At 38.9% G+C, this 25,660-nt stretch overlaps 1 protein-coding gene across 1 annotated transcript in view; it reads left to right on the top strand.

Moving 5' to 3' along the window:
- nfatc1 (nuclear factor of activated T cells 1) overlaps positions 1-25,660 on the top strand; it is a 204,862-nt gene that overhangs the window by 8,816 nt on the left and 170,386 nt on the right. The window contains exons 2-3 of the mRNA XM_043688615.1: positions 2,008-2,180; positions 8,698-8,838. Coding sequence (XP_043544550.1) covers positions 2,008-2,180; positions 8,698-8,838 — 314 coding nt within the window. The remainder of the gene's footprint in view (positions 1-2,007; positions 2,181-8,697; positions 8,839-25,660) is intronic.

Here is a 25,660-nt window from a genome sequence, read left to right as displayed (position 1 = left end):
AACCTCTGTACTGTGTCCTCAATTATACCCACAAACTCCTGCCATTTTTGTTCTACTGTCTTCCCCGCTAGGCTCTGCTTCCAGTCTATTTTCGTCAGTTCCTCTCTCATGCCCTCATAATTACCTTTATTTAACTGTAACACCATTACATCCGATTTTGCCTTCTCTCTTTCAAACTGCAGACTGAACTCTACCATATTATGATCACTGCTTCCTAAGTGTTCCCTTACTTTAAGATCTTTTTATAAAGTCTGGTTCATTACATAGCACTAGGTCCAGAATATCCTGCCCCCTTGTGGGCTCCATGACAAGCTGTTCCAAAAAGCCATCCTGTAAGCATTCCAAGAATTCCCTTTCTTTGGATCCACTGGCAACATTATTTACCCAGCCCACCTGCATATTGAAGTCTCCCAGGATCACCGTGACCTTGCCTTTCTGACATGCCTTCTCTATTTCCCAGTACATGTTGTGCCCCTGGTCCTGATCACTGTTCGGAGGTCTGTACATAACTCCCATTATGGTTTTTTTGCCTTTGTGGTTCCTCAATTCCACCCACACAGACTCCACATCATCCGACGCTATGTCATTCAGTGCCATAGATTTAATTTGTTCTTAACTAACAAGGCAACCCCGCCCCCTCTGCCCACCTCCCTGTCTTTTTGATAAGTTGAAAATCCTTGGATGTTTAACTGCCAGTCCTGACCCCGCAACCAGGTCTCTGTGATGCCTACCACATCATAATCATTCACGATGATCTGTGCCATTAGTTCATCTGCTTTGTTCCAAATGCTATGAGCATTCAGGTAAAGTGCCTTAATGCTAACTTTCTTATCATTAGAGATGTTGCAAGTCATAAGATGTCCTAAGTTATCCTTCCTTTTTGCTGCATTCCCAGTCTGCCTCAAGTTTAAATCCGCCTGCACACATGCTATCCTGCTGCTTATCTTTCCATTTAACTCCATACTCCCTGTCGCTTTCACTTTTCCTTCCCCCCAACTCGGAAGTTTAAAGTCCTACTGACCACCTTATTTATCCTCTTCGCTAGAACATTGGTACCTGATCGGTTCAGGTGGAGACCGTCCCAAAAGTACAGATCCCCCCAGTTCCAAAACTGATGCCAATGCCCCATGAAGTGGAATCCCTCTTTCCCACACCAATCCCTTAGCCACGTGTTCTACTTCCCTAATTTTCTTATCCCTATGCCAATTGGCATGTGGCTCGGACAGTAATCCGGAGATTATGACCCTTGAGGATCTGTACTACAATTTCCTTCCTTTAGATAACAAATTGTTCCTTTAGATAACAAATTTCCTTTAGATAACAAATTGTTGTTATCTAAAGTTATAAAGAAGCATGATAAAAAATGGGCTATATGGAGTTATATCACACATCTGCCGTGATATCACTGAATGGTGAGACAGGCTTGAGGAGCTAACAGCCCATTCCTGTTTTGTACACGAAATAGCAAATGTCGCCATCACCAAGTTTACATGCAATTATAACACACATCTTTCCTGGAAATGAGCGTAGGTAATTTTCAATGTTCTGGAATTTAATGGTGACACTCAATCTTCTGTGACGCACCTGAAACCTCTCTTCAAATAACATTTGTATGTTTTTATGCTCTGTTTTGTCACAGTTTAGCTGTGTATTATGTGAATGAGTTCAGTTCCAGCTGCTTTTTTAGTATCATGTCTTAAGTTTTTCCTTTTACTTCAGTTGGCCTAACTCAACATTTTTCAAAGTCAATCTGTTGTCTAAGTACTGTTGTACCATGTTGCCAGCAGTTTCTAAATGAATTTTCCCTGGTTTAAGTCTGGTTGTACAAAAAGGCCATAAATTGCATCAGTAAACCTATCTATTATTTAGCAGGATAAACATTATTTGCATGTTGCAGTCAGGTGATAAACAATTCAAATCCTATCATGTTTATTGTAGCTGGAAAAGTCATTTAGGTTTAAAAATCTATCTTTATAATAAGAAAACTATTTTTTTGTCATCCAACAGTATTGATTGTGCTGGGATACTGAAACTTAGGAATTCTGATATTGAGCTGAGGAAAGGCGAGACTGATATTGGAAGGAAGAATACGAGAGTGAGACTAGTCTTTCGTGTACATATTCCACAACCAAACGGTAGAAGTATCTCACTGCAGGTTTCATCAAACCCAATTGAATGCTGTAAGTATAATTCACTTTCTGCTTTAGGTAGATTGAATTGTGGTGGCAGCATTGTGGTAATGTCACTGAATTAGTAATCCAGAGTCCCAAACTGATGTTCTGAGGACATGTGTTCAAATCCCACTGCAGCAGATGGTGAAATTTAAATTCAATAAATATTGAGAATTTGCTTTTTAAAAAAACTCGGCTAATGGTGACCATGTAAGCACTATTGATTGTCTTAAAAACCCATTACCTTCACTAACATTCCTTTTTGGGAAGGAAATCTGCCATCCTCACAAGGTCTGGCCTATGTGTGACACCAGATCCATAGCAATGTGGTTGACTCTTAACTGCTATCTGAAATGGTCCAGAAAGCTACTTAGTTCTCGGACCATTGTGGTAGGACAATAAATGCTCACCTTTCAAGTAATACTCTCATCTCATAAATGAATAAACCAAAAACTAAATGAGAATTATTCTGAATGCCTATCATAACTTTAGATGGGGGTAAGTTCAGTGCTCCCACTGGAAGATTAAATCCTGAGTGCAGACCAGAAACAGAGCTGTAACATTGCAGCATTGACCTTCCAACTTGCCCTTCATTTTGAGCATTTCTACTTCGAACATGGGAGCTGTGCACTTATGTTCTTGGTTTGCCTGCAGCCTCTCTCAAACAGAGGGACTTGGCACACACTCACTTGCATCATATAATAGCATCACAAGATTACGAGCTTTGCACAGCTCACTTACATCTTTTATGGAAAGAAATCCGCCATCCTTACCCAGTCTGGCCTGTGTGTGCATCTAGATTCACAGCAAATCACTCAGTTTAAAGGCAGTTAGCAATGGGCAACAAATGCTGTCCTAGCCAGTGATGTCCACATCCCAGGAAAAAAAATAAAAAAAGAAAGTTGGCAATGGCTATGTCTAAGTGAAATGAGTTGCAATTAGATGCTTTTGCTTGATTTTGTTTAGATTTTGCACATTAATATTTTAGGAGGCACGAGAAAACTTGCATAACTCGAAGTTTTGTATATGCTTTTCCAATAGCATTGTTTGTAGTGAGACTTGTCACCTTACATTTCCTCCTGACAGGCTGGTAAAACTCTGTAAACAGCTGTATGTGCATAATACCACCATGGTGCATTACATTCTGCACAGCACATGAGACTACATAAATGAAGGAAGTTATTTGTCTATATTTTCTGCTTATAGGAGTTACTGATATATAAAAAAAACTCTGAAAAGGACTGTGTCACAAACACTAATATTAACATTATCCACTTCCAAATACTTGTCTGAGCACCATCTAGCTTTCGTTTTAGATTTGTTTTTCTCTTTCAATGTTGTTCTTCTGCTGGAACCTTCTCTAAGTTGTATGTTCTGCATGATGAACTTGGAATGATTATGAATTATGCAGCCATGTGGTTGAGTACAACTGACCTCAATTTTATTCAGTACTGATTCATGGTAGAATCTTCAGCATAACTGATAGGTGTAGCTCAGAACCAAACCAGAAAACCAACAATCAGGAAAACTAAATTTCATAAAATTTCTTGTAGCAACAACGGGGAAAAAACGTAGTGTTATTGTGAAGAAACATATTGCCTAATGTTGAGCTGGATGTAAAAGTCATTGCGGAGTTACGTGTTAGTTTGCCTTACATTTAACACTACATTATAGACGTCTATATTGAGGTTGACTGGATGCAGGCATGCTTGCTTTATGTGTGATTTCTGGTACTGATTAGTACCATCCGCTGAATCTTATTTTAGCCAAAATGGTTTTTCAGTGGTTAGTCTTAGTGCAGTATTCCAGCACATGGTAAATTGACTCTGTAATGTTTACACCTTCAACTCATACACTAGGCTTTCAAACAATGCACCTACAACCTCTAATTGTGTATACCCTATCTTTAATCAATGCTTCTCTGACTTTCTTAATGCACAATTTCAAACAAAGTACCCATGATTTTATTTGATACAACAGAAAACCCAAAATTTTATATATCATACAACAATTTACTATCTTGACAATTTGAGCGAAGGGTAGTGTGTGACTCACTTGGGCATGGATTCACATTCAAAACTATGCGGGGAAAGTAAGTTGAGAAGGTTGTGAAGCTAACGTATAAATAGAAAAAGTAATACAAAAGGCTAATTGTATGCTAGACTTTACCACAATGTAGTTAGAATAAAAGAAAATTAGATAGTGATGTTTTAATTATTCAGAATCTTAGTCATGCACCGTCTGGAACAGTGCGTACTGTTTTGAGGGCCAACGATCAAAAAAGGCAAAAATCATCTTAAGAGACAAAATTGGAAATTCACCAGAATTGTACCAGGGCTTAAGAGACCAGCTTGAGGACGGGTTGCAACTTGATTTGACTGGCATAGACCTAGTACGATCAGAGCATTGAATGTGTGGTGTAAAGTTTTTGGTGTGAGAGGAATGGGTTTGAAATCATGAGACCCTGACATTAGTATTAGGGATTCTGGATTAGTGGTGCTGGAAGAGCACAGAAGTTCAGGCAGCATCCGAGGAGCAGTAAAATTGACGTTTCGGGCAAAAGCTCTTCGTTAGGGAGACTATCTGCGGAACTATATCTGTTCTGTTGCGATGGTTTTCTCTTAAACCATGCTGTGACCATTGTCATGTAAATCAGATATTCAGGTGGAATTTTATATTTGTCTTGGTGGTAGAAAACACTAAAAGTATCCCAAAATTAGTAGGAAGAGTCAAAAGGAAGGGAGGAATGTAAGATAGTCACTACCATGAGTGGAAAGGTATCTGACAAGCAAATGAGCCGGATGACGAGACTTCTGACCCTGATGACTGTGGAGCATAACAGGGGGAAATGTGGTAGAGGAAAATATAATATTATATAAATGGAAAACAACTGCAGTGCAAAAGGATCTGGGTGTCCTGAATCCTTAAAAGTTAGTATGTAAGCAAAACAAGTAGTTAGGAAGATAAGTGGAATGTTGGCCTTTATTTCAAGAGGGGAAAGTATAAAAGAAGGGAAGTCTATTTATGACTGTGCAGGTTGTTAGTGAGTCTACACCTTGAGTACTGTATACAGTTTTATTTTCCTTATTTAAGGAGGGAAATACTTCCAGTGGAGACAGTGCAAAGAGCATTCGCTAGATTGATTCCTAGGATGCAGGGAATGTCTTCGGAGGGAAGATTGAACCAGTTGGGCATTCGTTTGTTGGAGTTAATAAGAATGAAACATGATTTTATTGAAGCACATAAGGTTTAGAGGGGGTTTGGCGTAGCAAATGCTGAAGATGTTTTCCCTTGTAAGGGAGTACAGAACAAGTGGCATAGTTTCAAAATATGTTGAGGCAGAAACTAGAATGATTTTCTTCTTGGAGGATTCTGAAACTTTGACATGCTGTGCCATGTTAAATTAAGTATATTAAAAGCTAGGTTAGACAGATTTTTGATTATCTTTGAGAGGTGAAGCTTTTAGGGACAGTTTAAAAAATCAGAATTAAGTCCATCATCAGATCAGCTGTTGAATGGAATTGCAAGCTCAAAGGGCACTGTAGCTTACTTCTCGTACATTTTAATGTTCTGTTCTTAGGTAAGGCATCAAACTAAAAAGTGAAGGATAGGGTTTTTAGGTGCATGGAAATTTAGAAAGTTAATGAGAAAGGTCAAGGATAAGTGCAGGGCTGTGATATAGGTTATGACAACCAATGCTTACCAGGAAGGGACAGAGTCTACAAACATAACACTGTATCAGGAAATAGTGTCAGAGTAGGGAAATGGTAATAAGTAAAAATCAAAGACTTGTTATCTGAATGCATGCAGCATTTATAACAAGTTGGGTGAATTGATGGCATAAAGGGAAATAAATGGGTATGATAATCATTGCAGAAATATGGTGACCAAGACTGGGGAATAAATATTCAAGTGTGCTAGACACTTCTGAGTGATGTGCAAAGGAAAGCATAAGGTGGGATAGCTTTGTTAGTAAAGAAAGGGATCAATACATCAGTGAGTAATGATATTAGCTCAGAAGATCAAGTTGCCGAATCAATTTTTAGGTGGACCTAAGGTTCGGAAAGGGCAATGAAGCAATTATAGACTCCCCTTAATCTGTCGGTGGAGTATAAATAAACAAATGATGAGGCCTTGTAAGAAAAATACAGTAATCGTGAGCAACTTCCATGTTCATTTAGATTGGATAGCCTTGAGAATAAGTGCATTTGGGACAGTTTCTTCGAATGATAAAATGTGGAATCAACTAGGGAACAGGCTATTTAAGATCTGGTATGTGTAATAAGGCGTTATTAATTATTGATTGCACAGTAGAGATTTCCATAGGGAAGAGTGAAAATAACCTGATAAAGTATCACATTCAATTTGTGGGTGACAAACCTGCATCTGAATGTATTGATTATAAGGCAATTGCAAAGGTATGTGACAGAACTGGCTAAAGTATATTTGCAAAATAGATTAAAAGATAAGACAGTGTATGGATAGTGATGGACATTTCAGGACATAGTTAATAATTTCCAATAAAGATATATCCCATGAAAAAAGGAAGACTGTGAGAAAGACAAATAGTCCATGACGAAGTAAGAAACTGTAGGATTGTATTAAATTGAAAGCACATGCATACAATGTGTGAGCATTAGTGGTAGGCCAGAAGATTTGGAGAGAGACATGGTTGATCTGTACCTCAGTGTAACCTTCTTCATCTCAGTCCCATTTCCATGTGTTCCCCACACTACAAATATAGAGCCAATTTGATCATGCAATGTTTTTCTAAATGCATGGTTAAGACTTTCTTAATAAAATGTACCACCACGTTCCCAGTGATGTTGGTTAGCTGTACTGTAGTTCCTCATTTTATTCTCTCTCTCTCTCTTGCTAACTTCTAAGCTGCTGGAAATGTTCCAATATTTGGTGAACTTAGGAAAAACTGTGACCAGCATGTCCACTTCTCTGCAGCTATCACTTTAGAACCCAAGGATGTAGGTCATCGAGTCCTGGAGGTTTGCCAAATTTCAGTTCCTTGAGTTGTTCCAGTACTTTTTCTCTGCTGATATTGTAACCTTTTCAGAGCGGCCATGAACCATGAGCCCAAGAAGCTGTCTGGATCCCACAAAAACTGTGGGAGTCCATGAGATGTGTATACTCTCTTGGTTGAACTAGCCAAATGACAATGCAGGGCTGAGGGTCACTATCACTTCCTTATCCTAGGCCAGCGGAAATTACTAGCTCTGGGTTTGGGAATGGGAATTCTGGAATCAACCAACGCTGAAACTCTGGGTTGAAGCGTTCTTATGATTTGAAGGGGTTATGTGTGATTTTATGAGGCGTTTAAAAAGATTAAAATGAGCATCTAAACAATTCTTGTTACTCAGTTTTCTTCTGTTATCTTGAGACACTGGCCTTGACTGTTAAGGGACTCATGGAATATAACAGTCAACAATCTCAATGCACATCTGTGATACAAACTCTACTAATGTTTAAAATGCTGTATTTATGCAAATTGAATATATTCTGTCAGGTTAAAGTCACATTTTACTTCATTACATCTAGGTCTGCTTGCATCCATTCTTGTCCAAAGTCATCAATTTTGGACCTATGTTAGTACAGTTTAGGACCTTACCGAGACTTTATTCCTCCCAGCTAATAAAAATAGTGAAGAGCAAGCAACCTAAAACCAATTCTTCTGCGATATCACCAATAACCAGTGTTAATACAGAAAGCACTGCTATGAATAGTAACTTTCTGCCAATGAAAATGTATGGCTCCTCAGTTGACCCAAATTTTTCCCTACAATCCTGTAGGACTACGTTTGCCTTGTGTGAAAACTCTATTTACGCGAAAAAAGCCCTTATTCATCCAGTTCATTAAAGTGAATCAAAGTTTTTTAGTATGACATTAGATCAAAAAAATTCCTAGGGAAGCTTCGCAGTCTCCCTTTGGAGTTATTACAGAAGAAATCCATGTGGAATTTCAGCCCGGCATCAATTTTGTGAAGCAAAGCTTGGTGCAAGACTGAAATGGTAACAAACAAAGGATTGAATACTTTTGTCATTCAGTTTTAGACCTTGGACAATTTTGCACTTCAGTAACAGAGAGCTGATGTCAGGAATCGCTTAAATTGTAGATGATGCTCCCTAAACTGTTTGATTGAAAAGCATTTGCACTGTTAGTGGGAGGAGGCAGTATGGGACTGAGGGAGTTATAATTGTCTTTGCATTTGCAGCTACCTGTTTAATAATTCTAGAAGTAGAAATACATCTATTTAAGGCTGTTATCTAAATTAAAGCTTGCATAACACTCTAAACTGAAAGTAAAATATAAACAATTTATATCCATTTTTTGATTCTAATCACTGGATTGGAAACTGTGCTTTATACTGTTTTAATTTTCCTCAGACAATCAAATGAGTACATTAGCAATTGCAGAGTTATTGTAGCATGCTAATTAAGAAATATTGTAAAATACAGTCGATCTTAGAAATGATGGTTCAGTGCACACGACTAATAATTTATTCCGTTGCTCTCAGCTCAGAGATCTGCACAAGAATTGCCACTGATAGAAAAGCAAAGCATTGACAGATATCCTGTGATTGGTGGAAAGATGATGATTTTAAGTGGTCACAACTTCCTCGCAGAGTCAAAGGTCATCTTTGTGGAAAAGGCAGCAGGTATGTTGAAAGATGCTTAGCATGTTATCTTGTTGCTTTGGCAGGTCAAAAGCTCATTCATGTAAATTAGTATATTAGTCAAGGAGTAAAGTCTTTCTGCAAAGAAAGGGGTTAACTTAACTGGTTTGTTGCTTTCACACGTTCCTTTATAACCACATCATTAGAAGTCATGCACATTCCTCTGCTGATTTATGTTTTACATTTTCAGAATACTTTGGCTGAACAATTTTTTTCCCTTTGTTGTTTGTAAGAAGGATTTCTGCATGGTTTTTGGGAAATAAAATATATGACTTGTGTTGGAAATCCTTAAATAAAATATTGAGCTGTCAATCATAGAAAAGAATGCATCTGCTTCCCTGAATTCTAGGGACAATGTATAAATATTTTACTGAAAACCACGGGGACCAGCCATGGTATAAAGTAATATGTTACTGATTAAGGTCTGAAAATCCTGTAAAAGAAAAGACTAGGACCTTCTATTTATACAGCTGTTTTATGAATACTTTTAAATTGGCAATTGGCTTAAGTATGTATCTATTTTACATTTGTAAGCTTCTGTAGGTATGAATTCACAAATAGAACATTGAGCAATTTTAAGTGTATTTTTGTAGACATTTGTTTAAGAACTGGCTATTGCTCCCTTTTAGCTACTGTGTTTTATCCTAAAAATGAGCATTTTGCACATATTTTTGTCCAAATGTATAATAGTTTCTACTTATCTAACGTGAATTTTTTAGAAACTGATATTTTACATTTGTTTAAGGTGCATAGAAGGAAGAAATATTGTGCAATTCTACAAGGTTTTCATGACTTTAGGACATCACATAATGCTTCACAGCCACTGAAATACTTTGAGTAGTCATAGTTACAACAGAGGGAAACGTGGCAGTCCATTTGTACATCGAGCTCTCTCAAGCTGTAATTAAATAAATGAACAGACCATCTGTTTTCATCATTTTAGTTGAATGATAATTGTTGGCTTGGATGTTAGGAGAAATCCCGTGCTCTTCTTTCAGTATTGCCATGGGATCTTATGAGTCTAGCTGACAGGGCAGACAGAGCCTCTGCTTAACGCCTCATCCAAAATGCATCACTTCCAACAGTGTACCACTGCTTCAGTAGTACTGCATTAAGTATTACCCTAGATTATGATCTCATGTGCCTGGACTGAAGCTTAAACCATGAACCCATGAGGCAAGAGTGCTATCAATGCAGTAAAGAATCACTTTGTCCAAAAGTGCGGGATTCCTTGATAATGGTAGCTGAATGGTACTCCTGTACATAACGTTTGCAATGAAGCATGGAAATAAGTGTATTTAATGTGTTTTTTCTCCCAGCAAGGACAGCTTGCTATTTGTCTGGAAGCTGACCAAATGCACTTATTTTGGAGCTTTGTCGCAGTTGTGGTGTGTGGAATTCCAGCTGGCTGACACTTTTGCAGTGTACTCCTTTTAGAGTCCTTGCAGCTTTTTCTATACCTCTACAGAGGAATGGTTCAAAATAAAGATTTACAAATGAACGCACCACATGAATTAAAAAGTTAGCACTTATGCATTACTCTAAGTTCAATAAATGCTAAACAAAGTAACTAACATGAACTGAGAGCAAGATAATTATGAATGATATTTGGTAGACCCACCTGGAGAGCATCAAATTAATCCTGTCAGAGGGTAATCTTATCCTGGGCTCAAGCTCAGTTTTGATTGCAATGATGATTGAGTTGGAACCAGACAAAAGGTTTGTCATAACATTGACATTTTGCTTTTGTGCAGTTGAAATCTCAGTGTGTATTTTATGAAAAAGTTCATACTGTATGGAATTTTTTCAAATGACTATTCCTCAACAGTGACAGTGTTAGAATTTATGAGTCATGGTCATGACCTGAATGAAAGGAACCTCTTTTAAGGGTTATTGTTTTGGAGGGTTTCCCTGATGCTGGCACAAACTATAAATTCCACAGCTGCCTGTGGAAACCTTCTGAACTATGAGCCATCAATTGAACATCTTAGTACGCATCCACTTAAGAGCCCTTTTTGTACAGTTTGACGTTATGTCTGACATGCTTGAGTCTAGGCACCTTCACTTTTTTTGGACGCAACCTAGTCAACATTAGTTATTGTGCCTATGGGGATTGGGAGATTTTGTTTTCCGACAAATGACGCGGCATAAGGGGATCTTCCCCATGGAAGGTAATTTGTTTAGTCGAGAATGATTAGACAGGTCATTGCAAATTGTAAGGAAATTATTTTTCCCGGTAAATGCTTGAGCAGGGCTAGAATGTTAGATAACATGTATGAAACTATTCACTATCCTTCCTGTCCTTATAGTTTGGCCATCTAATCCACTGAAAATTGGCAGTTTTGCAACAGATGTTTCCCTCACAAGACATGACCCAGTTTTGACAGTCTTAGCTAAACAATGGATACTAAATTCCAATTTAACAATTTTGCAATATCAAGAGAGTCATTCTAAGTACAGGTGTAAGTAGATTGGCCAATCCTTTAGAATTGTTCCACAGTCTTCAGTAGTTGAAGGTTAATATCCAGTATGTTGCAAGCAACCTTGTAGGAACAAAATAGAAGCATTAAAAAAATGTCATTTTGTTTTGAAAACATTTGGCTTACTATTAACAAATATTTCAAAAGTTGAGGCTGGGGGTAAATGATGTTTGATAGATAGCCAAGCATCATTTAACCCAGTAATGAAGAGCCTTAATTGTGTTTCAGCTGGCATGGGAAGGTAGGGTCTGGGAGGATTTACAGGTCAGATAACAAATGAGGAGACATTGTGGGTGAGGGAAACAAGGACAGGTTGCATCAAGTAGGTCACATGATTAAATTTCCAGGAGTACGTGCAACAAGAGTTTACAACACCAGGTGTGATCTAAAATGTTCATTAAAAATTGATGTTCAGTAAAATCTTTCGATGAAATATTTTCACCTGGTATTCAATGTTGCCCCAATTCCTTTCAAATTAATTCAAAGTTTCAAATACCTGCATGTTTTCTTTAAAAACCTTTTGTCTTTGCTACCAAATAGGTAGCTGTTAGATAATTGTCATTTACTTTGTTTTAAATATCTTGCATTATTGTTGTTCAATATCTCCCTCCCTCACCATTTCTCTCTTTTTTTTTCTTCCCCCACCCTTCCCAACAGCTAATTTGCATTTTTTAAAAATCCCTGGATATTAAAAAAGAACAATTTTCTATTTTGTAAGCTGTTGGCTAATTTTGCTTCCTGGTAAAGCAATGCTTCAGTTTTAAAATTCTCAACCTTGTATTCAGACCCCTCCTTGATCTCACCCCTGCCTATCTTTGCAATCTCCTCTAGCCCTACAAACCTCCAAGATTTCAGAGTTCTGCTTATTTTGATCAGTTGAACATCCCTGAGTTTAATCACTTGATGATTGGTGGCTGTACCTTATACTGCCAAGGACCCAAGCTCTGGAATGGCTGGTTTAAATCTCTATGCAGCACATTACCTCTCTCAGTCACTTTGCAACTTTAAAAAAATTTTAAGGTCCATTGATTTGACCATGCTTTTAGCCACATGCAAATATATTCATATATGTCTGTGTAATATGTTGTTTAACTGTGTGTGCATATTAAATTACAAATATTAATTTCATAATAAAACTACACGTGGCTTTCAAGAATTTATCAGCAATTTAGCAACTATGAGAAATACAATAACAACACCTTGGGACAGTAAAGGTGCTATGTAAATGTAAGTTCTTATTGTTGTTGTGTGTGCCATTGTAATATTTCATTGATTCCTAAGTAACTAAAAAGTGACTAGTTGTGTACTACAGACTTACAAGGGAGATACTTTATTACCAATTTTGAGGGCATAATACAATGCAAAAAGGCATCCTTTATGACACTAATACCCCTAAGCAGTAAGGTATTGAGAAGAAGAAATCTTTTGCCTGTGGGATAAGTTTCCACTACCCCCTCCACCACTTTTTCCGTCGCTTTTTTTTAAAAATTAACAGCGTAAACCTGCAAAACATGTTTACCCGAAGAGGCTAATGCAATTGTCTAAGGTTTCCCTCTTGGAGGATATCCCAGTGCGTGGGAGTTGAGATTTCCCTCATGGCCCTCCAGACGTAACATGAGGAATTGTCTGCCTCTTCTGTCTGATGCATAACAACTTCTGTTTCTGTGTTTCTGAAAATGAAGTGCTACTGGCTGTTAATGATTTGTCTTTTCCACTCTAAAACATAAGCCAAGAACTTGCTCAAGAGCTTTAACTAATGTATAACTATTCCTCATAGTTGCTAAATTGCTGATAAAATGTTGAAAGCCATGTATAGTTTCATTCTGAAATTAATGGTCATAATTTAATACTCTGATAAGGCATGTATTCACATTGTGATTGGACTATATTATATATTTTCACTCTACATTTTATCACCTGTCCATAAGGAATCCATATGATTCATATGATATCTCTGAATGCAGCTGGTGCTCTCTGCATTAATGTAATGCAAGTTCCCATGCCTAAATATTGGCTCAGATTTACTGTCAGTGGCAAAGGAACAGTACTTGCCTTTCAAAACGTATATGTTAGCCATATACTTTTCATGACTTTTTTCAGTGATAACTTGTGTTATTTAGAAATTCTCTTTTCAGTGCTATGTGAGAGCAAGGCAAGCAGTATGCTTTTGCAACCAATCAGATAAATAATTCTCATTGAGACATGCAGAGACTAAACCAGGAAGTGTTGGTGAAAATACTCAACTTATTGTAAAATTGTGCATAGAAAATGAAAGTGAGTGCAAGGAAGATGGCAAACAATGAGTGTGATAAGGAAATAAACTGCAACTGTAGTGATTGTAATGAGGTAAGCCAGGTGATTTCCCTGATTGGATCAGATTAACCGCCCCAATCAGGAAGCTCTGTCTGCTAGATATAAATAGGAGTCTTCCTGGCGACGTATTTTTTCCGCCAGGTGCGTAACCTCAACTACGACACGCAGCTCCTGTTCGTCGACCGTGACGGTTTGGAGGTCGCCTTCGCTATATATTTCAACTGAATACTTTATTCATTAAATGGAAAATACCAAGAATCCTTCTGGATGTGTACTCACCAAGAAGGCACACAGCATGTAGAAACTAACAAAGTAGAAGAAAGCAAAATAAGTTCCACAGTTAAGCTCTGTTTCATGACGCGTTGGCTCTTTTTCACAATGTCTTCCTGGGAGACAAGATAACATGATCTCCTGCCAGGCCTCACCTGTAGCACATCTGGAAATGCAAACCATAAATGTTGACTTGTTTTATTAAAGAACCATGTATGATACGATATAGCTCAATCTGTATTTGAAGAAAATAACATTCTTTTGAAATAAAACAGTGGAATACATCCTAAAAAGTATTGCGGATAAACTTCATCGGTGTTCATCACGGTTGGAAGTAAACTTACAAAAAGGGACAATTGAGTTGATAAACCTTCATCCCCTCCAAGCTCTAACTCTCGCTTTATATATATTTAAAATACATACTTTTTATCAATTGCTTGGTATCACAGAACTGAAAAACTAAAAGGAAGCATGAAAACAAAACCTTTTTCTCATCACGAGACAGATGCAAAAAATACTTGGAAAAGTAAAACAATTTGTACAGTGTGATTGGTTGGGCCTTTGTTGGAATGGATTTGCAGCAGAACAGATAACCGAAACTTAGATCTCTGACCAGGCGATAGACTCTGATTATTCAGGGTGTGGCAATAGGGAGATTCTGATCCAGATTGTGAGGATTTTCTCTTCTATTCTGGGTGTGAAATGGATCAAAGGTTGTTATAAATTGTAGATGTAATAATGTAATATCAGAGCCTACAAATGCACAACAATCCTGTATCAACAAACTCACAAAACACTCAAATGCTCATCAAATATAACATTCATATATTCAACTCACAATTTTAGTACCTCCTTTTATAGATTTACTGGGTAAAAGAACCTCAACTAATTAATATTGAACCACTTATCTTGTTACAATCTTACAATTGGTCTCTAGGTTGTTCTTACTGGGTGTTTATTTGTATCCATTTTAATCATCCCTAACAGCCATGCTGCAATTCATTCAGCCCTGTCAACCCTGCAAAGTTCTTCTTCATAATATTTTGGGACTAGTGCCAAAGGACTAGTGCTATCTAACCCACAGATGAGTCAAGCAACAGCCTGATATTGTCTGAAAGTTATAATTTTATGAGTATGACTATGTCCCAGACAACACCATCACTGCAAACAGGAATCGTCAACAAACACTGGCCCATCCAGAGAAGTCCACATCTCATGAAAGAAAGAATAAATACATAGTCAAATGCTGATAATGATTTTTTTGTCTCCTTCAGTGCAATACTTAATCAGAATCTGAGGTGACCTACAGTTGATTTCCATGATGGAGATAGCTACAGTTAAAACATGATCAGCAAACATATATGATCAGATTTGTTGCATATCTATCGGCCATCGTACAGAAGGGGAAAGAGAATGAGGCAGTACAATCATGTGATATTGATCATATTCTTTTTGAATCAAATTGGACTACTACAGTAATTATGGAACCTATATAAACTGATCTGGAATTGAATGTCTTCAGACTGAAATGGTTAATCAATTGTGATAAAAATTCACTGCTTGCAATATTTGGAAATCAAGGTAAAGTATACAGTCACTGCTTATTACAAGTTCAGCTTGTCTGAGCACAGCAGATTGCCATTCGTTTGCAACAAAAACAAATCTGATCAATGTCATTTACAAAACAGATATATTCAAGTTGTGGCTGTGGGTAACGTTGAAATCCCACACAATTCAGGATGAAGAAACAGCATTGGTTCACTGACATTGGTTTTTAAATCTTTTCAGTATCATAAATGTTTTTATAATTTAAATGTTCTTACTACATTGACTGAATCTAATAATAGGCTACATTATAGTCACTATAATACTATTGAAGTGACCGATCTGAAATATTGAGCGGAATCTTATGGGGATCTGAGTGAAGCAGGCTACAATGTCGTTTGCAGCATATGAACCCGAAATCTGGAGAGGTCTACACTATATCAACATCAGCAGCATCTTGGTCCATCACTTATGTTCTTCACAAACATTGTGGTGAGTTTCTCACTAAGCAGAGGTGAATTGCCAATTAAGTAGAATCATAGCTTGTTAAATTTTAATAGCCTGATTCACCTTATTAGTATTGAGCTGCTGCTGCACACCGTCCACCTCTTCTCCCTCATCCACCGTCCGGACACGCCTTGGCGTGCCCATTTGCCACCGGGCGGTGGGGATCCCCAGTGGAGGGCTCTCTACGCGGGAGTCCTCTCCCTTTCTCTCGGGGATCTGGGGTGGGGGGTGCTGCACGCAGCAGTCCCCTGCAACCGCAGATTGCGGTGGTTCACGGACTCCCAGCCCAACTGCTTGTTCTGTAGCGCTGTGGAGTCCGTGGACCACGTGTATATTGGGTGTGGGCGTTTGCACTCCCTTTTTGATTTTCTCAAAGACCTCCTCCTCTGCTTTTGGTTGCACTTCAGTCCCACGCTCCTGATCTTCGGGCACCCGCTACAGAGGAGGGAGGGCAGGTCTGAAGACCGCCTCATGGGTCTGCTCCTGGGCCTGTCCAAACTGGCCATCAGCAGGTCCAGGCAGCGGGCCGTGGAGGGGCCGACTGCCTGCCCCTCTTCCGCGGTTACGTTAGAGCCCAGGTGTCCTTGGAGAAGGAGCACGCGGTGTCCACCAACACCCTGGAGTTGTTCAGGGAGAGGTGGCGCCACAGGGAGTGGAGTGCATTATTTCCCCCTCCAACTCTCTTTTGATTTAGTCTCTGCCCTCCCCTTCACTGCTTGATCACACAGTACTGCCCTTTGATGTGAAGGGCACTGCTTGTCATGGCCACCCGGGTGTTTTCCTATCTTCCTGGTGGTGGAAATCGAATAAAGATTCGTGCACTTTGTGTCTCTCACTGCGTCTCACACCTGCACACACATACCATGGGTGCTGGGGAGAAAAATAAGCACTACCGCAGTTAGGTAGTAGTGTGGGGGTTAAAAAAAAAAGAAATAAATAGGAGTCTCAAACATCTGTTCACTCTGAGAGCTGTCTCTGAGAGAGCAGGATTAGTATTAAGGCCTCGCCATGAGTAAATAAAGGGTAATCTGGGGATGGGATACTGTGGAGTTATTTTAATAGCAACCAAGGAAAAGCATGCTCCTGAAGAAATTCACTTGTGACAGTTATCTTTGAATAGGGTAAGAATTTCTGGCATCGTGCCATTATTTCGGAAGTGTGCCTCTTTTGTCCCTGCTTTTGAAGTCTGTGCCCAGTATGTGGAAAGAATGCATTATTTTTTCCAGGCAAATGACAATGGGGCAGATGAAAAGCAATGATTAATTCTCCTGACAGCTTGTGGATCCACAGCTTTTTCAGTTATTAGGAGCCTAACTTTCAGTGAGGAACCAAATAGGAAAGCTGTTCAAGAGTTGATGGATTTAGTTAAAGAATATTACGATCCAAGTCTCCTCTAATTCTGAGATGCTACCAGTTTTAATCAGTAATTTCAGAACCAAGGGAATCCATATTGGAAGTTTTGACTAGGTTAAGATGACTGGCAGAGGCATTTGACTTTGGTTTAATCCTTAATGAGATGTTGAGACACCATTTGGTATGCAAGATTAATGATGTAACCATGCAAAAGCGCCTACTAGCTGAAGCCCTACTGAACTTCAAACAGGCACTACAATTGGCTTTATTATTAGAAAATGCAGCAAGTGGAGCTTATGAGTTGCATGGTATTTCGATGGAAGTGGATACCCTCACTGGGTGGGGTGGGGCTTTTCTTTACCAAACTGGACATGAGCTGTGTGTACTTGCAGCTGCAGTAAGATGAGGATTCCCAGAAATATGATACATTCACTACTCAAGGATTTGTACTACTACTACACAAAATTGACATTTGGCGTATCACCAGCCTGTGCAATTTTTCAGTGTACGTTGGAGAACATTTTACAAGGTTCACCCCCAATCACCATTTATCCAGATGATGTGCTAAACAGGGAAGACCAAAAAGGAGCACTTAGAGAACTTGGACATTGTCTTTAGCCATTTCTGCCAGGCAGGCGAATGTCTTAGAAGTAAAAAATGTGTTGCGGGCACCCTAGTGACCTACTTGTGTTACAGTAGGTCAGAAGATAAAGTGAGGGTGATCAAAGTTGCCCCGGTTCCCACATCTGTACCGGAGCTTAGGTCTTTCTTTGGACTGATGAATTTTTACGGAAAGTTCATACATAACCTGGCCTCCATCCTGGCGCCCTTACATACAGTGACAGCTCCATGCCATCCATCATCCAATAATCTGACAGAAAGGGTAGTCCGAACTTTGAAGGCAGGCTTAAAGAAACACTCTATAGCTTCATGAGATACCAAACTGACCCAGTTCCTATTTGATTATAGGACCATTCCTTATGCAACTGCAGCAGAGTTGCTAATGGGGAGAAGACACTATGCCAAGTTAAATCTGATCTTCCCAGATCTGGGATTTGGAGGGTGAAATGGCATCAAGAACACCAGTACCGGACCCAAGACTCCACTAAGCAAGAGAGAGAGTTTACTTCAGGGGATGAATTTTGGTATAGGGACCATGGGGATAGCCCTGGTGGTCCTAAAACGCATCCAAGACCATATGAATGCTGCCAACTTGCAAACAATGCAGGAGCAAATCATGTTTTGCTTCTTGACTGCCTTTCCAATAGTTCCAGATCCAGTGTCTCTGTCATGTGTTGAATATACCTTCGTATATAAGATGGACATGGCCAATGTCGCTGCCTCAATGCCTTTGCCCCCTGAAGAGGAGAATGAATTTCTTCTGAGTTACTCCAAGTGCAAGAGGTGAGCTACTGTACGTTACGTGCCACCCATATCAGAAGCAAAGTAGAGGAACCTGATCTGGTGCTAAAATGCCCCAGGATGAGCTACAATAAAAAAGAACAGCCCTATGTCCTTGACTCAGAGGTGGAAGGATGAAGTGATTGTAACGAGGTCAGCCAGGTGGACCTCATAGAATATGAGTTCCCTGATTAAGACTCTTAATCTGGTCCAATCAGGGAGTTCTGGCTGACGGATATAAACAGGGCTGGCAGAAATTCTGTTCATTCTGATAGCTGGTTCCGAGGAAGCTGGATCAGTGTCAAGGACTCTCCACATGGCAGCTACCTGATGAAGGAGCTGCGCTCCAAAAGCTAGTGCTTCCAAATAAACCTGTTGGACTATAATCTGGTGTTGTGATTTTTAACCATGTAAATAAAGGGTGGCTTAGGGGTGGGATACCAGCCTCTGTAAAGATGTTTCTATAATCTGAAGCAATAAGACTTCATACTTGTCAGATTAAATTTGAAATGAAGGCAAAGTTTTTTTTTAAATTCACTCTGGGACTTGGGTGTTGCTGGCTGGTCAGCATTTATTGCCCATCCATAGCTGCCCTTGAGAAGGTGGCGGGGAGCTGCCTTCTTGAACTGCTGGGTTCCAAATGCTGTAGGTTAGCCCACATTGCCCTTTGGGAGGAAGTTCCAGGATTTTGACCCAGCGACAATGAAAAGTTGTTTGTCAGTACTTAAGATATAACAATGCTATCAAAAATTGATGTTTTCTGGCATGTCAAATGGGAAATGGTGAAGTAAAATTGCATGTGTGTCCTGTCATGAATTTTGCTGCTTAGTCTCTTTTTTTGTGTGTGATGCAATTATAGGGAAGCTTGCAGAGGTGCTAGTCAAATCAAACAACAGGTTTCCTATCTGTCTGTTTAACTGTATATATTTGGATACTAGAGGTTGCAAATGTGAATAATTTCACAATAACAAAATAGTGATCAATGAGTGCTATTCATGCAGTTTCTGAACCTACAGATAAATGGACAGTAAATACACATCTGATTAAGATAGAGCAAAGTGCTCTTTTTTTAAAAAGAAATTTATCTTTAGCTGCTTTAATTCTTGTGTAATCATTGATCTGGTCTGTTATTTGCCAGAAAGGCAGAACATTCGTCAAAACTTTTCTTGAGGCTGGAAATAGGATTTCAGCAGGAATTTTGAGATTTCAAGCTTTTTTCATACACTTGAAATCTTTTTGAGTGGATCTTTAAATTTTTTTTTAAGATGTTGAGGCTTTCAAATTTCAACAAATATTAGGAAGCAAACTCAATCAAATTTTGAGTCTGCAGAATTGCTCACTATTACTTGAACTTCCTGCACTGGTTCAATTTAGATGGTCATCTACAGTGACACTACTATTCCTGGCTTAGGGGAGATTTTTTGAGTAATTTCTGTATCAGTCACACTTGGGGGCCACACTGCTGTAAATAGCTGACTTTACACACACACATTATATTTGTTATATTCTATCAGTCATTGCATTTTGTGAGAGAAATCACCATTTTTTAAAAATCAGGAGACATTGCTGCTGTTTTGGCTGTGATTTTTCTTTGCTGTCATTTATAAAGACTCATTTTAAGTAGATTTGGATGTTTATTATGGTTGAGTTTATAGACTATTTTTGTTGTCATGCAGAGCTTAAATTAACTTTTTTATACACTAATAGAAATCCAATTTTGTTGAGTGTGTGCTGTAGATGTAACCCTGCCTTCAACTCAAGAGGCAACACAGTGGGAGTGATTCAGGGGCAGCTTTTGGGTTGTCTATTGGGGGAATGCCATTTCTCTTTCTGTTCTCAGAGCCTACACTTAATTACTCCATTGCCATTGAGCGAACATTGGCTCACCTTCTCTTTCTCCATCAACCTCCCCCATGTTCTCATTCTCATATATAAACCCCTCAATGGCCACATCCTCTCAGTCCCTTGATTCTAACCTCCCATCTTCTATCTGTAGGGGGTTCAGTTAGCTTAGTTAGCTGTATAACTGGTTTGCCATGCAGAGTTACCATAAAGGACTCTCCTTTTCGACTTCTCCCCTTGTCTAATGCATAGTGACCCTCAGGATGAACCACCACCAGCTGTCTCACTCTAATGAAAGAATAGCCTTATGGTCCCATAGGACTATGGTAACTTTACCTTTACCCTTTTGAATAGATGTGCATTTTGCTGTGTTTGCTCTGCACTTTGGCACTTGGCTATTCAAATATTTTTAAAATTATTCTAAAACCATATCTTTTCCCTGTTTGTCCCTATGAACAAACTTGAACATTATTCTCCATTTTCCTAATATGTGTAGTTGAAATCATGCTGGGCAGAACTTAGGACGTTAAAGTATTTGTGGAGGTTGCAGCCCAATCGTTTTAAGAAATGAATTCACCAAAGATGATTGAAACTCCCACAATTTTAGTCCTTTAGCAATGCATCATTTAAATATGTCCAGCAGGTTTCAGACTCAAGTTAGGAATTATCTTTTGGAAGACATTGTTACAGGCATTAAGTTTGTATTTAATATATTTGATTGATTTCTGCAAAGTATTTATGCTCATATTTATGTGTTGGAAGAGAACGTTGAGTATCTTAAGCAGCTGGACATTTAACTAATTCCCATTCAATATCCTGATCACCTTAAGCACTAAGTTGGTTAATCAGGGAATTGTACTGTAAACAACATTCTAGGTTTTCTGAGATGTTTCTGGCAGTGTAAATTGCAGCAATTTGTCTGAATGAACTGTACACAAAACATTTACAAAGCAAGAATATATAGACACTAATTTTCAGCCCATGAGAGAAGTAGACTATTCTATCCCAAAGGGAATAAACTGTTTTTAGAAATCAGTATTAGTTAGAAATGAATGAGCTGGCCTACTGTTTGAGGTATACAAGACAGGTCTGACCAGTATGTGTCATTCACAAGTTGTACTGTTTTTTTATCTATGCCACGGGACTGTGCAAATGTTTTGATTCTATTATTTATTGGCCCAAGAAGCAGAGCAGAAAATGTTTTTTGAAAAAAGTGTTTCCTTTCTCCCTAGGCAACACATGGTCACCCAAAAGATGCAGTAAGCAAATCCCAGTTAAGTCTTACCATGCAATGATTTGGTAGTCTTTCTAGCAAGGATTTCCCATTAGGGCTTTGAATTGCCCTCTAGTTTGATAATTAGTCCAAAGTGGGGCAAGGGTAACATCTGCCTAGAGGACCAGTGTCTTTTGAAGTAAGTAACTAAGCCAATACAAGTATTTGTACTATGTATCCTTAACTCAAAAAAAAGCAAAGCACGCACGTCTCCAGGAATTGGTGTGTTGGGGGAAATCTCTCAGTAATTTAGATAACTGTTTCCATTGTAGCAGCTGTATCCATCGTTCCAGTATAGGAAATTATACGGAGAAGCCAAACATCTACTCTGTGTGCTTCCTGGATGTGTGTGGACTTAACCTCGGTGGACAGATCACATTGGAGAAAGTAACTTGATTAAACGCAGCCACCTGTAAATATTTTCCTAGCCTTTGTTGGCGACACTTTAATTGCCAGGATTTTTTCTGATTGTGTGTAATTTACTGCACAGCTCTGCCAGCAACATTGCTTTGATGTTGAATGAACCATTGTCTTGTTATAAAGGGTGATCTTCCCAGGGCGACTTCAGATTATCTTTCTGGACACAATTCCTCTTCTACTGAGCTCAGTGGCATTTAGGAGCCGATTATAGCTTTGGATACATTGAACACAAGATTTCCTATTTACATTTCTGTGTAAAAAGTTACTTGCTATACCTGAATCTCTGTCAATGCTAATTTTTTATAAAGTTAATCTATACAACACGCCGTTTTACAGCTTTATCATTGTATTTAAGATTAATTCACCCATGAAATATGCGTCATGGAAAAGGAACCAGTACCATTTTATTTTGTTGAGTAATACTTTGAAATGGTACCGAAATGAAAAATTTCTTCATATTTTACAGCCAAAAATGTCTAGATATTTTCCACTCTCCTTCATACCTGCCAACAAAACATAGGAAAGCATTGGAAAATATCTCTGATTTTTCCACTGAATTTACTAATGAAACTTTTCACATTTGTTGCGAGAAATCCTTTCCCTGATCATTTAATCATACAATTGATTAATGAAAAACTTTGACTTGAATCCAAAATTTGACAGTACTTTTGTTATGAACTACTGCCAATGTTTGCTCACAGTCCAACCATTTTGCTTTGAATAGAGCAGGACATAATTAAACCATGAAACGAGTGAATATAATTTGACCATTCTTAAAACTTTCAATAGAGTTCTTAATTCTTAATTTGCATCTCCAACATTACATATACAATTGTGAACCTGGTTGCAAATGTGAATACTGATTATTGCTGGCTTATTGATGTGGTGGATCAAACATAACAAACACAATTTAAAATAGGAACACATTCATTTCGTGGTACTCAGTGGGATCTGAGGAATCCACATTTTCTGAGACTGATTTATAGTGGGCAAACACTGACACGATAGAAGACACTACTTGCTTTATTTGACCAATGATGTTCAAGAAAACAGAACAGAATGGGGCATTCTTCCTTTCGCCCCACATACCAAAAGTAATGATCTGAAGCCAGGAAAACAGAAATCTTTGACTCATTTTCCACTCGATAGAACATTAGCCAGAAAATTACAGACAGCGATGTTAGAGAATGGCTACCCATTGTGTTTGTGTGCAGTGTCAACTTTTAAAATCACCTTTAAACTCTTTGTTTAAGTAGTTAGCATCCCCATTAAATATGGATACAGGAATGTTGTGCAATTTTTAAATAATGAATTCTTAAAATGTGGAGGTCACGGTAAGGTTGGCACTTGTTGCTTTGGAAGGTGCTAATGGACTTTCCTAAACCATTACAGACCAGGTGGTGAAGCTGCTTCCACAGTGATGATTTTCAACACCAGACAGTAGGTTTTTAGTATGTTTACCAAAATACTGTCCATTATTTCCATTCTTTGTTCATCTGAGTTGTATGTAGACAAAATAATAAATGGATTACCACTGACATGGTGCATGAGCTCTTGCCCCCTATTCCCCATACTCTTGGCAAGCAAAGGACAAACACTTTTAAACTCGAAGAAATGGAAAGTAAGCAGGAAAATTTAACCTAGAGTAGTCTCATATTCCATTACTTGTACTATTGCGGCGCAGAATAAATAGCATAGGGAGATTACATTTCCTCTTGGCATGAATCCCACAAAAGACAACAATGGAGAGAAGAAACAGGAGTACTAATGAGAGAGTATTGTTCACCAGTCAGTTTGCAGAAAAGCATGTAAAATATTTGATTACTTGAGGATGTAGTTAAATACATCACAAATTATAGATATAACTATAACTAGGAATGTTCTCTTATCATTACGTACCAGAGCATTTAAAGTGAATTACAGTGCGACAATGATTACTGTTCACTTTATGTTCTTTTAGTCTCAAACAGCAACAAATGGTAAGTTGACGCAGTGACCAAATTCATGGTAAAATGAGGGGCACGGTGTTGTCCCCCCAGTAGGTGGCAAGGAGGGGAAACAGTTGGGTGAATATGCCCTGGAGCAAAGCTCTCACCATGTCACTAATTCAGCAGTGAGATGATCCATAGGCAACTGCTTTGTCTTTCCAGCAGTTATGGACCTTGACTGGTCAGTTAGTGGCCACTTCAGAGCTCATGTTTGTCATCTCTGCTTCCCCAGTCAGTGAGAAAGGAGGTTAGTTTCCTGAAACCATGATAACCAGCTTTCCAAGTTGGGGAGATGCATCGAGTATCCCCAATCTGGGGGGGAGTGGAGGGAGTGATGGTTAAGAGAATGGATTCTGAAAGCCACCTTCCCCTTGCCTCTGAGCCCCCTCTTCTCTTGATCCTCACATAATGAGGACAAAAATAATTATTTCTCACCACTGAATCCCCTGAAGAATAGGCTTTGACTAGTAGATGTTTGCAAACCAAAAGCTGCCAGTTTCTGGTCAACATCTTCTGCCAGATAACCATTGTCATAGTCTGTAATATAGTGAGATACACGTTATTCAAGCTTGCTCATGTGCTGAGTGGTGGATGATCTGATGTGTTCTACACAGTGGGCATGGTGTCATTGTCACCACATGACAGACTTGCCCCCGAACTGTTGACAAAGTTCTGCTCCTACTGATAGACTGAATTGTTTCAGTGGAGGAAGAACTTCTTGTTTTACAATGAATGTGACTGTATTAATCACTCAGACTTAAGTGAACCTAAATGGAGAACATAAGAAACAGAACAGGTTCTTAGTTTTGAAACATTTATAGAGTCATAGAGATGTACAGCATGGAAACAGACCCTTCAGTCCAACCCTCCATGCCAACCAGATATCCCAACCCAATCTACTCCCACCTTCCAGCACCCGGCCCAAATCTCTCCAAACCCTTCCTATTCATATACCCATCCAAATGCCTCTTAAATGTTGCAAGTGTACCAACCTCTACCATTTCCTCTGACAGCTCATTCCATACACGTACCACTCTCTGCATGAAAAATTTGCCCATAGGTCTTTTTTATATCTATCCCCTCTCAAACTAAACCTATGCCCTCCAGTTCTGGACTCCCCAACCCCAGGGAAAAGACTTTGCCTATTTACCCTATCCATGCCCCTCATAATTTTGTAAACCTCTATAAGGTCACCCCTCAGCCTCTGATGCTCCAGGGAAAACAGCCCCAGCCTGTTCAGTCTCTCCCTATAGCTCAAATCCTCCAACCCTGGTAACATCCTTGTAAATCTTTTCTGAACCCTTTCAAGTTTCACAACATCTTTCCGATAGGAAGGAGACCAGAATTGCACTCAATATTCCAACAGTGGCCTAACCAATGTCCTGTACAGCCGCAACATGACCTCCCAACTC

Source organism: Chiloscyllium plagiosum, chromosome 4 (genome assembly GCF_004010195.1).
Source record: "Chiloscyllium plagiosum isolate BGI_BamShark_2017 chromosome 4, ASM401019v2, whole genome shotgun sequence".
Taxonomy (NCBI): Eukaryota; Metazoa; Chordata; class Chondrichthyes; order Orectolobiformes; family Hemiscylliidae; genus Chiloscyllium; species Chiloscyllium plagiosum.
Note: the sequence above shows the minus strand (reverse complement) of the source record. Positions and strands in the feature narration are given on the sequence as shown.